Source organism: Hylobates moloch, unplaced genomic scaffold (genome assembly GCF_009828535.3).
Source record: "Hylobates moloch isolate HMO894 unplaced genomic scaffold, HMol_V3 SCAFFOLD_7, whole genome shotgun sequence".
Taxonomy (NCBI): Eukaryota; Metazoa; Chordata; class Mammalia; order Primates; family Hylobatidae; genus Hylobates; species Hylobates moloch.
This window is the reverse complement of record NW_026652282.1, coordinates 116477828-116491744: the sequence shown is the minus strand read 5'-3', so window position 1 is coordinate 116491744 and position 13917 is coordinate 116477828. Positions and strand designations below refer to the sequence as shown.

Genomic DNA, 13917 nt, shown 5'->3' with positions numbered 1-13917 from the left:
TTCTTCTTCTTCTTCTTCCTTTTTTCTTCTTCTTTCTTCTTCTTCTTCTTCTTCTTTTTTTTTTAAGAGATAGGGTCTTGCTATGTTGCCCAGGCTGGTCTTGAACTCCTGGCCTCAAGTGATCTTCCTGCCTCAGCCTCCAAAAGTGCTGGGATTACAGGCATGAGCCACCACACCCAGCCTAGATGTGAGTTTTCAAGCTCTGGTTGTCTTCCTGCAACTATTTCAGTGCTTGTTACTCTTCCCTGTGATGGTTCTGTTGTATAAGTTGAGGCTTATTACTACCGTATCTTTTGATTTAAAAAAAAAAAAAATTTTGTTGTTTCTTTCTTGACCTGTTTTATGGTGCTGATCTTGCTTTTTTTATCCTAATAAAAGTCATATAACATAAAGTAACCATTTTAAAGTGTATATTCACAAGGCTGTGCAGCTATCCCCACTATCTAGTTCTGGAACATTTTCATCACCCTGAAAAGAAAATCTGTGTCCTTTAAGCGGTCACTCCCCTTTCCCTCCTCCCTTCGCCCCTTTAATTCTCACATTCGGTGCTCACCTTGGATGAGGAAAACCCTCTTGCTTTGAAAAGTCTGGGCGTGCATGCTCAGGCAGTTAATTGTGCTCTTTTATACTCATCTCTTAATGACATCACTGTTACTGTGAGTGGCAAAACAAATGTTCTGATCTGCCTGTGAGTGTTTAGTTTCCAATCTTAAGTCATGCTTTATTCCAGCAGTCCCCAACCTTTTTGGCACCAGGAACTGGTTTTGTGGAAGACAATTTTTCCATGAACCTTTGGTGGGGATGGTGTGGTGGTTTTAGGATGACTCAAGTGCATTACATTTATTGTGCACTTTATTTCTATTATTCCATTGTAATATATAATGAAGGAATTATACAACTCACCATATAATGTAGAATCAGTGGGAGCCCTGAGCTTGTTTTCCTGCAACTGGGGGTGATGGGAGACAGTGACAGACCGTCAGATATTAGAATCTCATGAGAAGCACACAACCTAGATCCCTCACATGCATGGTTCACAATAGGGTTCTCACGTCTATGAGAATCTAATGCCACCACTGCTCTGACAGGAGGCCGAGCTCAGGCGGCAATGCAAGTGATGGGGAGCCACAGTAAATACAGATGGGAACATTTGCTCTCCTGCCACTCACCTCCTGCTCTGCGACCCAGTTCCTAACAGGTCACAGACCAGCACCAGTCCGTGGCCCAAGGGTTGGGGACCTCTGCTTTACTAGGTTTTGTTTTTGATAAGGCAAGGTCCTTGTTTATCCCAAGTCTTTGGGGTCTGGTGCTTATGAGAATGGTGGTAGCCATTCCCCACTGAACATGCTAGAGCATTCTATATACTTTTAAATCAGCACAAACTAGACACATCCCATTCTTGTCAAACATATCACCTCCCTGTGTCTCATCTGAGCTGGAAACTCTTCACTGCCAAGTCTGGCGCCAGGTCCTGTTGATCCATCCATTGAAACTGTCTACCAGGATGTTCCTGTTTACAAGGCCAAGGTGATGGACATTGACCTAGCTTTCCCCTCATGCATTGCTGCCTCGCATTTCCCTTCCTGGTATCCTCTACCCGGAGGGACAGACCCCTGGCCTCTACCAGCAGATTCTGCAGATCAGCACATTTTCTACGCCTGTGTCGTTGTGGACACTGCATGTGGAATGAAGTTTTTTAACAGCTCCAATCCCTAAAAACCACAAGAATGCAGTGTGAAATACCATAAAGAATGCCAGAAAGGCCCCTGAAGACCTGAACCCAGCTGAGAGGGCTGCTATCTCACGTGTGACACTGTGCACGTTGTTGCTCTTCTCTGATCCCTGTTCCTTGTCTGTCAAATGAGGGGGCTGTGCTACAATCTCTGCAACCTTTTCAGTTTTGAGACTCCACTGTTCTCAAACACCTCTAACTCCTTGGAGCCAGAGCCAGAGGGATCAGGAGGCATAAAACAGCAGCGACGGCCAAGGAGCCAGAGCGCGGAGGCGGACTGTGCATGACATTTTATCATGTCGGGGCAATTCCCTGTCATTTTCAGTGACCCCACCCCTCCAGTGCCTGGCCGGCCTGGTTGGTCGAAACAGGGCCCACAACAGCCTCCTTGCCTTTGGTCTCCTTACCAGTCCAGTTACATTGTTTCCAGATGGGTCCTAGGCACCCATCTAATTCTGATTTCCCCAACTGTGTTGTAATCATTGCAGTTAGGTTTACATGTGCAATATGCCAGGTACTTAATAGGCATTTTCTTTTTGTTTGTTTGTTTGAGACGGAGTCTCGCTCTGTTGCCCAGGGTGGAATGCAGTGGCGTGATCTCGACTCACCGCAACCTCCGCCTCCCAGGTTTAAGTGATGCATCTGCCTCAGCCTCCTGAGTAGCTGGGACTACAGGCACGTACCACAACACTTGGCTAATTTGTGTATTTTTAGTAGAGACGGTTTCACCATGTTGGCCAGGCTGGTCTCGAACTCCTGACCTCAGGTGATCTGCCCGCCTCAGCCTCCCAAAGTGCTGGGATTGCAGGCGTGAGCCACCACGCCCAGCCAGGCATTTTCAATGCTCACAACAACTCTGTGAGGTGTGGGTATTCATTTATGCCTATGAGGACACTGAAATTTGTGGAGAGCAGCATTTGTTCCAGGTCACACAGCTGGAAAGAGGCAGAGCTGATATTCAAACCCAAGTTTGTCCCTCAAGCCAACACCCCACACTGCTTTGGGAGTGGACATAGTGTCTTGAGGCTTGCAGGGTAAGGTCACAGACACCAGAGCAGTGTCTTTGGTGCTGGGAATGAAATGTTTGTTGGCATTTAGTGTGTTTACTGGGTGCCAGTCCCCTCACTAAGCACTTGTATTATGTCTCCCACATGGGATTCTGCAAAGTAGAAATTTTAGGTCTCACAGGTGAAGGATCAAGCTCAGAGAGGGTAACTTGCCCAGTCTCATGACTACGAAGTGGCAGAGCAGCCAGGATTTGAACCCTGGTAGCCTAGTGCCAGAGCCCACCTCGTTAACCACAAGCAGAGAGGTTCTTGATATTCTGATCCCATTAATTATGAGGGAGAAAATGTTTCTCTGCTGACAAATTGTTAAGTGGAAATTTACCCTCATTTCTCCTGAGCCTTAGGGGTGTCACTCTTAAAATCGCGTATTCAACAAACAAATGCCTTCTAAGTACTGAGCACTGTGCATGATGGTTTTATTGTGATGTGTCTATTTTTTACAACAATTTAGTGTCATGAGTGATATATGCTAGAGGTGTGTCTAGGGTGTGGCTTGTCACTTACTAGCTGTGTGACCTTAGGCAAGCTTCTTAACCTGTTTTCTCATCTGGTAAACGGGAGCGATGGTGCGTGTCGGCTCTGATGCGTGTAGGTGCTTCACAAGATGCTGAAGTGTGAAGGGCAGGCAGGCATCACAAAGCAAGCAATAGAAGCCGACTCCGGATAGACCTCAGTCTCCTGGGTGAGAAAGGTGGTGGAGGCGGTCTTGGGACTTTGGGCCAAGTGACAGAGTAGTGGGACGGAATTTTAGGCCAGGGTGCTTTTCCTCAGCAGAGCTCGAGCCATCCACTCAGGTTTTGCAGGCCAAGCAGGCTAGAAGGGCAAAGGGATAACAGGAGTGAGGAGGGAAACGAGTGAAGTGCAAACCATAGAATCTAGGGCAGATGCGGAGGGGCATTAGGGTGGGAAGGGGCTGAGAAGGAGGGTGGACCGAGGACTGGAGAGCAAGGAACTGCCGCAGTGAGAAAGAGTTCCGGAATGGGAAAGAGCACGTGGGTAGGAAGGAGAGCATGCGTCTGGATGCTGAAGGCCCAGGGCTCAGCCAAAGTGGATCGAGAGCATAAGCTGGGGCCAAAGCCCTTAGTGAAGGCAGGTGGGGCCCCCTCTCCATCCCAGGCCTGTCTTCTCTCCCCTCTCCCCGTGGGGCTCCTTTCCTTGCTGTAGCCTCAGGAACTCAGCCCACTCCCTTGGGAGCAGTGAGGGCAGCCACTCCTCATCCCCTGACCCAGCCTCATTGTCCCTGGGGCCCCACATGACTAGACAGACTTCATTGGTTTCAAGGTTTTCATGGCTAATTTCTGTAAGGAAACACACACAAGGGGATGTGCCACATTCCTAAAAGTGCTCATGGTTTCTTGCTGACAGGTTCAGTTCCCTTCTCAGAAGGCACACATAAGCACCAAAGGGCTTCTGCCCTTTGCTTTTATCACCCTCAGCATGGGACCCAGTTAAGACTAACACCCTCTCCTCCCACCCAGTTCTGCTTGTAGTTTGACGAGGGGTCCTTATGGTCTGAAGCCTCTTCCACCAGGAGAGTGCAGCAGACACCTGTCGCATGGGGCCTCTTGTGCTGTGCCATAAGGGCCACATGGGTGTGGGCAGGTTAGATGACCCAAGAACACGAGCCTCAGAGGTGAACAAAAGACACTGGTGTGTGGTGCTAGTCTAGAAGCAGCAGCAACTGGGGAGCCTCAATGCCAGGCCAACCCCTTGCCTCTGCCCACAGCATCCCTGCATGTTCCCCCTAACTGAAGTGCATGGGCCCAAATGGGCAGCTTCCTTAGTGAGCCACATCCATAAGAAGGAGCGAGGGTGTCATTCAGCTGGCAGGTGGAGGCAGCTGCAGTTGAGATGGTCACGTTCAACCTGGACCTCAGGCTCCAGAGGGCACAAGGGGAAAGGCACAGCGAGGAAGCACCCAACAAACAGGGACCAAGATGGCTTCTCAGTGCCATGCTTCATCGGGGATTCCCTCCCTAATCCCCTGGCCAAATCAAACCAATTCATCCTTTTCTTTTTCAGGGATGTGAAAATCTGGGAAATACTATTTTAGGTCAGGGTGGTTTCTGTTTGTTTTTAATTATTTATTTGTCAATCAAGTGTGGTTTTTACAGGTTTGTTTATAATTCCTATGTTCTGTGCACCTGCAGTAAACTGAGTATATCCTGGAAGAATAAGTCATTTAGGTTTCTGGATTAGGAGTATCACCTTATAGCGATTCCACTAGGCAGAATGAAAAGACAGGAGGCAGGTTATTCATATGCTGCTTTATTTCTGTAAGGATACACTGAAACGTTAGATGATAATAGCTAATGACAGAATGTAGAAATGAGGCATCAGCTTCTCTAACCACTCCTACAAGAATGTTAGTATGTATTGTCATTACATGTTTACTTTTGATATTGTCTCATTATACTATGTCATATAATAATGTAGAATACAGTAAGTAGGTGATCCTGCATTTCAGGTAAGCGGTAGGTGGAAATCCAGATTTCCTCTTGAGGAAAAGTCCTAGGAATCACAAGAGAAGGGACTTTGCAGTCCTCATTAACACATGGACAAAGAGCAGACAACTACTACGTTACAAGGGATTCAACTAGTCACTGTTGTGAAATGTCATATCCATGTTGATGACAGCCCTGGCGCCTGCTCAACTCCCCCTCTAGAGTTTTGCGGTTACTTCTGTAGGATGAATTTCAACACTGCAGGAACATCTGAGGGGGCTAAAATATTTTCATGCAAGTTTCCAAACCCATAAACTATTTTGCTATCAATTAAAACAAAAATATTAATTAAAAACAATAAAAAGGACAGCAGGGTTAGTTTTGTTAAGCTTCCAGAAGTATTCGTTGTGACAATGTTCCTCTGAAACAGGCTCGTTTTCTCAGGTCTGTCTACACTTCCCAAATCACCTGCATGTTCCATGCTTTAAAGTAGGAACGCTCAGAAAACATGCCACACGGGGAAACCAAACGTTAGTATGGGGAAAGGTCAGTTTAGAATTACAGCTAAGTTCAAATGTTAATTTTCTGGAAATTCGTGTTAGTTATTTGAAAGCACAAAAGAACAGAAGGAAGGGCAGAGTTCTGATGAGGAAGTTAAACCATGCATGTCAGTAAGTTCTTTTCCTGCTCACAGAAGAGGGTGAGCAGTGAGTTGGAGCAGCCGCTGCAACTCTTGCATGTCGTGTGTCAACACGGTGGGTCCCAGCTGAGGCATGAGAGGCATCTCAGTGGGAGTTTTATCTCCTATGCTTCTTGCTTACATCACTAAGTGGCTAAATGATTAGCACTTTTCTGCTCTATGAGAAACATGCAGAAGAGTCAATCTACCTAAGTTTTCGTTTTTAAATTGCAGCCGGACAGAAATTCACTTTGCTGCAGGGTTGCTTTTTGCTAAATGCTAATATGATCACTGTGTGCCCTTATTTGAGTAATACTGTAAAATGGGAGAAAAGACGGAAGGAGAACTTTAAAGAGGGGAAGGACCACTCTTCCCCTATTGATGGTATAGGGCAGAAAGTAAGGACACAAAGAACGAGATTCAAATGCCATTTTACAGGACAGGAGCCCCTGTCAGTTTACAGCTTTTTGGCACAGTCGGGGCAATACACTTGCTCCTGGTGGAAAACAAAGCGCTTGTTGGCCAGATTCACGGAGCATTTTTTGCAGTGGAAGCAGTAGTCGTGCCAGGATTGTCCTTCATAGGCCACCACACTGGAGCCTTTACCAAACCCTGGGGAAGAAAAAAAAAAAAAGAAAGAAAAGAAAAGAAGAGAAACAGCTGAATGAATACAGGTGAGGAAGCCACGATTCAGAGAGATAAAATGACGACCTGCCCCACTCACAGACCAACAAGCACGCAAGAGCCAGGTCTGCCTGGCTCCCAGACCCCCGCCTCCACTCCATCGTGCACAGTCCCCCACACCGCCATTGTCCCCCATGCCGCCGCAACCCTGCTGTGGCTCTCAAGGACCTGAGAAGATGCCGGAGCCCGGCCAAGGGCTTCCCTGATGTAAAGACCCCACGTTCCCATGCCACCGTGCTATTGCCCTGTGACGCGCACCGACCTCCCAGCATAACCAGTTTCTTTGATTTAGGTCAGGGCCATGACATCAAAGTGGCCACCAGGAGGCAAACTTGGGCTGTTCGTGGGGTGTGCACTTACCGGGCCTCGAGGAGCTGCTAAGCTTCGATTTTTTCTATAAAGAACCACCACCCACGAGGGACAAGTCCTCTCTCCACCCGGATGCCTGCCCCGGAGGTTGGCGCTGGGAAACAGGGTGAGAGGCAAGCGTTTCCCGTGGCACACTGGGGGCTTCCTAGCTTTAGAGACTGGGTGGCTCACTCTTGACACAGTCCTTTTCCCTGAGGATGGCAAAAGTCTTCTCAAATGTACATTTCAAGGCTCCCCGGGAAGATGGGAAAATTGGAGGCAAGGGAAAGGGCCCAGGGCACGTGGATCGCGGCCGCGAGATGAGGAATGAAGTGATTAGCTTTGCTGATCGCAAAAACAAATAAACAGCAAACCGAAAAAAAAAAGAAACCCTGCCAACAGGCATCTCTGAACTAGCCTTCAGCTATGGGGTATTACAATCCCAGGTTATCACTCTTCGGCCTCCCTTCCCTCTTCCCCTTCCCCACCCTCCCCCACCCCCCTTCTTTCTACCCTCCTCCCACCCCTCCCCCCAGAATCCCCCTGCAAAGTGGCGGTGCCTGCTGGTGTTGGCTGGCAGGTCTCAGGCTTGTGAACTCTCGGCATTGTTAGTCAACAGTCAGGAAGTGTTCTGTATTGCAAAGGCTAACCTGGCCTGGGTACGAATCCAAACTCTTGGGGGGCCTTTGGGAACACAATAGCAGGGGGAGAAGGGCATTCTCTGGGGGCCTTTGTGGATGAAACCGACGACAGGAAAATGAGAGATGGTTACCATGCGCAAAACCTAGCCTGGCAGACTTAGCAAGGACTCTTTAGCCTACCAGTGATGGGGTTCTTGCATCCAGCACACTTCTTGGCCACAAAGTTCTTGTAGCAATCCACGCAGTAATACTGGTCCTCCACAGCGGTGAAACGCTGCCCAGCCAGCTTCTTAGAGCAGGTAACACACACAAAGCAATCGGCATGCCAGGGCTGATCCTGGTAAGTGATTCCTCCAGATGTGATGGCCTAGACCAGGGAGTGTAGCACCGGATTCAGATTCAACAACCATTTTGTTGAATGCCTACTGCGTGCCAGGCACTGTGCTGGGCGTTTTGGTATATACAATATCTCATTTAATCTCCACAACAGCCATGGGAGGCAGGGGCTATTATTATCCCCACTTTACAGATGAAGACACCAAGGCTCGGAGAAGGTGAGCCCCTATGTGAGGTTACACAGCCCCTAAGTGGTGGAGGCAGGCCTCTAGAGCCAGGGCTGCCCGGCTCAGCATGCCATATGGGCCACCTGCACCACCGGGCTGAGGATGCGTGCCGACAGCCTGACTTGGCTGCGGCACTGCTTCCTAATCCTTGATCTCCTCATCTGTAAAACGGGAATAATAATTCCTACGTCACAGGGCTGTCGTGAGGATGGAATGGGATAGTGTGTGTGCAAGTGCTCTGCAAACTGTCAAACACTTCTAGAAACAACGGTCAATGCAGAACTCCCTTGAAATCATACCTTGTTGCACTTCACGCAATGCTTGGCAAACTTGGTCTCATGGCAAGTCACGCAGTAGAAGTCCTCCCCTTTAGGGAAGAAGCTTCCAGTCCCGATGACTTGCTTGCAGTTACTACAGGTGAAGCAGTCTTTGTGCCAGACGGTCCCCTTGTACTCCACGTTTTGATCTCCTGCAGGGGGAAGCAATTGGATAGCCCCACTGACAGGCTCTGCAGGGGGCTGCATCCACTCAGCTCCCCTCCCCAGGCCCTCCAGAGGTGAGGGGATGCAGGCCCTGCAGTTACTGGCCTCACACCTCCAACTAACCTACCTGTGTTCTACTTGTGCTTGTGCCAACCCAGGATTTCTGTCATGGGCGGGGACCCCAGCATTATTATTTTAGGATCCGGTGCCTGAATCCCCCACTCCCCCACCTCTACACCCTGCATGCACTTAAGACATTAAATCAGGGACTGCTTGGCCCAGAATGACACCCTGAGGAAGAAGCATGCTTTCATCACTTACTACGCCCAAATGAGAAAGCGCTACATACTGTTTACTTCATTCTCTTGCCACAGGCTGTTCTCGCCAGTGTTCTTTAGTCTCCGAGTGTGTGCGTGTGTGCGAGCATATATGTGTACGCATATATACGTGTATGTATATGTGTACATATATATGCTAAGATCTCAAAGCAGCTCAGAGCAACGTTAGCCCCACCGTGATAAGCAAGCCCACATCACGTCTGCCCTCAGGGCCTCCTCCCTGGGAACCCGGGGTGGGAAGGAGGCAGTACCTGCCACAATGGCCTTGAAGCACCCCTTGCACTTGGGCGAGTCCTCCCGAGTGGTGCACTTGTTGCACAGGATCTTGTTGTCCTTGGCCACAAAGGTCTCATTGGCCAAGGGGTGAAGGCACTTGGCACAGCGGAAGCAGGTGTCGTGCCAGAAGCGGTTCTTATAGTGCACCTCCTGGAAACCAAGCAGACAGGGTGGGCCACCATGAGGGGTGCTGGGGCTGGCGGCAGGAGCCCTCCCATAAGGCTGATTTCCCTGGGACTGACCACTGAGATGACACAGTCCCTTACACCTGGGACTGCCCCACAGTGACTGTTCTTATAGGAGGGACGCTGAGGTGAGGATAAAAATCTCACAATTCTTGAAATATTTAGAATGCAATCAAAAGAGCTGGCAAGGGCCTTGGCACCCATCCAGTCAAGCCCCACATTAAACAGCTCGGGCCACTGTGGCCTGGGGAGTGGAGGAGGCTTCCTTGAGGCCTCAAGGTGGCTGCAGTGATGCTGGGAAATCCTAACAGCCAGTTGCTGCTGCCATGGTTGTGGGCAAAGGACACTCCAAAACCCAGCCCTTCCCATTGGCACATGGGGATGCCCGTTACCTTGGAGTCCGCACCAATGGGCTTGCGGCATTCCACACAGGTGTTGGCACAGAACTTGTCAAAGCATTTCAGGCAGCAGTGGTGGCCATCCTTTTGCACATACTTCTTCCCCTGCAAGGGATCCCTGCAGTAGTGGCAGTCAAACTTCTCCGCCATGGTGCCCACCTTGTAGCTGGAGGGACCTGCGGGGGCAAGCAGACAGGACAAATGACCACTGGAAATGCCCCAGCACCCTGAGCAGTGGCTCCCAGAGGCACCTGCGCAATGCTGCCTTGGAGTCCACAGGGTCTGAGGACCAGGACCCAGCTTCCCCTTCAGCCCAGCTGACCACCAGGCACCAAGACAACAGATACTTCATTATGATTCCAGGAACAAAAGCACTCCACGGGGCCAGATGGCCGATGGCTAGTGATTCCCTGGGGAGATGGTAGAAGCCCCTGCTCAGATACACCAACTGTGCTGATTCACAAAAGACGCGGAGTGGGGCAAGTGGATCAGAGCCCGTGTTGGCTGAGTCACCAGATAGGGGACAGGATGCTGGGAGGTGTGGCTGAGCAGTGCTATTGTGCTATTGAGCAGTGACCCGATGGAGTGGAGGGGTATGATGGGGCAGGCAGGCAAGAAGCAGTTGTTTTATACAAAGGAAGAGTGTAGGGCAGAGGCTCAAAGGGGTGCAGGAAAGCAGGGGCCCCGCCTGCAGGCAGCAGCTTCTCTAAGCCCACCACGTTGTCATCAAGAAGCCTCTCTGCCCGCTTTCAGCTCTTCCTCTGTCACTTTTTAGGGAGGGTAGTATCCTCTGGAGGCCTCCCGTTCCTCCTATCTATAAAACTCTATTCATCAGAATAGAAACTGACTGCTCATTCTGTACCACACCAGGCACCTAAGCAATCCTTGTTAATTTGTTTAAAATGTTTAAATTTACTTGCAATTTAGCAGAAAAGTGTTAAATCCCTGAAGAGATCCTAAAGAGTTTTGTCCAAGAGAGTTTACTGCCTTTTGAGGCCAGAGCAATATAGCAAGAGAGGACTTATATAAACGGCCTTGTCAATTGGCATAGGCAAGTCTGGCAACCTTGAATTATCTGTCATAGTGACGGGTGGCTTTGTGACCAAAATGAAACCCTCCCTTGAGTCAAGCAAGTGAGAATCAATATGCTCGCAGAAGTGTAACCAGTATTACCATTGGGGATATTTGCTGTCTTAAAAATCATAATCTTAAAATAGAGTCTGGAAAAAATTATTCCAAGAATCCCTTCCACTCCCTCCGCATGAACAACCCCTCTTCCCTCCCTGGTCCCCTCCCCGGCTGTGGCCCTAGAAAACAGGCCTGCAATCCCAAGCATTACTAAGGCACTCTGCGGCTCCCTTTGCCAAGGCATTTCCTATAGAATCCTGCCACCCAAAAGGTACCAAATATGAGTTTCTATTAGCTTTCAACTTCTTTAAACATATGCTAATTTGTTCCTCTCCCCCGAAAAAGAAATTTACACGGGTAAATAGACAGCAATTATTTCATTTGCGCAGGAAATACAAGAATTGAGACTATTTTCTAAAACTATCCACAAACATGGTTATTGTGCTAGCAAATATCCAGTGTAATTTAGAGAGAAAGAATGAGAGAAAATAAATGAGCAGTTGCCTGGTACTCACCGCAGCTCTTCCACTAACTGAAAGCCCCAAAGTCTCACTTTGGGTTCCATTCCCAGGTTTTTTTTTTATACAAACACATGTCCAAGTTATTTGGATCTTGTTGCCATGAGCAACCAAACAGCAGAGAGTGAGCTAAGGAAACCACACCCTGTGTTTCAGAAGCCGCCTGGGCAAAGGCTGTTGAACTCTCACTCAAAACCAAGCCTCCAAACAAAGGAAATCAGGCCACTGGATGAGCCACAGGGCCTTCTGCCTCCTGCTGACACACAGACCCCCCCTCATCTCTAAGGAGCTGGCAGATGAAGCAGATGAATGACATTCTTGTGCAAGGACAGTTGCTTAGGACAGTTGTGTCGCCATTAAGAGACTTAGCAAGACCAGAGAATGGTTCTAACTTGAACTTTTCTCTAAAAAGCAAACTGGGATGTTCCTTTATATAATGGGTTAGAAACAAAAACTAGAGACGCGATGGACACAGGGCCTATCTCCTTGAACTATGTACTGTTTGGGTAAGGCAGCTTTTAAACTGCTTTTAGCCTCTGTGTCTATAGAGAAAAGTACCTGTCCCAGTGACAGCTTATGGAAAATCACTCTCCTTAATCCATTCTTGTTGGTCTTTCCAGTGTCACATAGAAGCCTTGTCTTAGCTTTGCCATACTGATAATGTGCCCTCAATAAAGACTTGCTTTCTTGTTAAGGGCTGAGTTGAGAAACCAAATAAATCTCCAGTAACAGCAAGTGGCAAGAAATAAATTATCAGTTGCTCCTAAATGCCATTTGGCAGGAAAACAGAATTTGTAAGATTACACAGCACTGGCTTCCTGCATGGCTAGTAACCATTGCTGGTTTAGCCTTTCAGAGACTATCTTCTGGACCATATTTGAAAATCCTTCATTCTCTCTTACCAGGGTCTCTATTTAGTATATAACTTTGAACCTACTCGTTTTAGTATCACTTGCTTTTGATACCTTTATAAGCAGAAATTGATTCCAAATATTTCTACGTTAAAGTACTATATAAAGTTCCACTTAAGGTGAGTCAAACCTCTTAGTATTTGAGTCCTAGCTTTATGGTAAGAAATACAGGTTAACTAGTGTCATACCAAAGAAAACACACTAGAAAACACAATGAATGCCATTTAGAAGTAGAGGTTTTGAAGAGAAGGAAAATTGCATTATGGTTCAAAGTACCTGAGAGATCTGAACTGCCATGTTCTTCACGCTTTAAAACCACACACTTTCAGTACTTTTATATTACCAGTGCAAAGTTCTTCATTGTTTAGTCTCATAGTTCTAGAACATGACTTGCTCAGAGTTCTAAGCATCCAGATGATAAAACAATCCACAGCTCACCAGTGAAGATAGAAGTAACAACGGGTGTTGAAAATGTCAGAAAATGAAGTCACGGGCCACTGTTATCATTCCTATAGTACATGGTCTTAAACCAAGCAAAAGGAAAATTAAATGAATCAACCCCAAGTTAATAGTACCCATAAGAAGAGTTTCATCTCTTGGTATTTTTGAATCCTAGCCTTAGGCAAGATTTTTTCACTCTGTAGTTTGAAAACTCTAGGGTCACCTTACACCTTAGATTCCCCACCACTGTATACTTAAGCCTACAGTCTGTATCCAGATGGAGAATCATTTCAAAGGGCATATTCTTTTAGAACACATTTCTACAATTCACTTGAGTCCTTTTAATGTGTGTGGAAACAATTAGTCAAGATAAAATAGACACTTCTAGGAATGTTGGATTTGTTGCGTAATAAGTAAACAGGCTAGAAATACTTAAAGTATGTTAACAATGTCTATGTCAAATTCATGAACTTTCGTACTTGTTTTGCAATAAATCAAATTAAGTGGAACTCTGGGCAACCTGAATTAGCTTACGTCACATACTTCTAAATTTATGATTATTTGTTACAAGACGATTTCAAACCCTCATGCACACAGTGTGCTCAGGATGAAGCTGGAGGAGATACTGATCACATCACAATTTTGTATAAAATATGAATGATGTGCTGATGTGCACAAGACCAAAACAACTCTAAAAAGCCAGCTTATAAATGACAATGCTGAGACACATGCAAAGATCCTGAGTGTGGACTCCCTGAGAGTCTGAGCTACTGTCAAGCTTTGACTTCATGAGGACAGAAAACCTTGTTCTTTCTTTCTTTCTTTTTATTTTAGAAGGAGTCTCGCTCTGTCACCAGGCTGGAGTGCAGTGGTGCAATCTTGGATCACTGTAACCTCCGCCTCCTGGGTTCAAGTGATTCTCCTGCCTCAGCCTCCCAAGTAGCTAGAACTACAGGCATGTAACACCACACCCAGCTAATTTTTGTATTTTTAGTACAGACAGGGTGTCACCATGTTGGCCAGGACGGTATCGATCTCCTGACCTCATGATCCAACTGCCTTGGCCTCCCAAAGTGCGTTTT

General features: G+C 47.5%; 1 protein-coding gene across 8 annotated transcripts in view; it reads right to left on the bottom strand.

Moving 5' to 3' along the window:
* Positions 1-5051: 5051 nt before the first annotated feature.
* The window catches only part of FHL1 (four and a half LIM domains 1), a 63864-nt gene continuing 54998 nt past the window's right edge, over positions 5052-13917 (bottom strand). For 5 of the 8 annotated variants that reach the window (XM_032757707.2, XM_032757708.2, XM_058441709.1 and 2 more), the window contains 6 exons: positions 9832-10013; positions 9230-9404; positions 8458-8627; positions 7776-7962; positions 6967-7166; positions 5052-6534 (listed from right to left, as the gene is read on the bottom strand). In XM_032757707.2, the coding sequence (XP_032613598.1) occupies positions 6451-6534; positions 6967-7166; positions 7776-7962; positions 8458-8627; positions 9230-9404; positions 9832-9987 (972 nt within the window). In that variant the 5' untranslated portion in view covers positions 9988-10013 and the 3' untranslated portion in view covers positions 5052-6450. The remainder of the gene's footprint in view (positions 6535-6966; positions 7167-7775; positions 7963-8457; positions 8628-9229; positions 9405-9831; positions 10014-13917) is intronic. The other 3 variants (XM_032757710.2, XM_032757709.2, XM_058441711.1) reach the window with 2 other exon arrangements.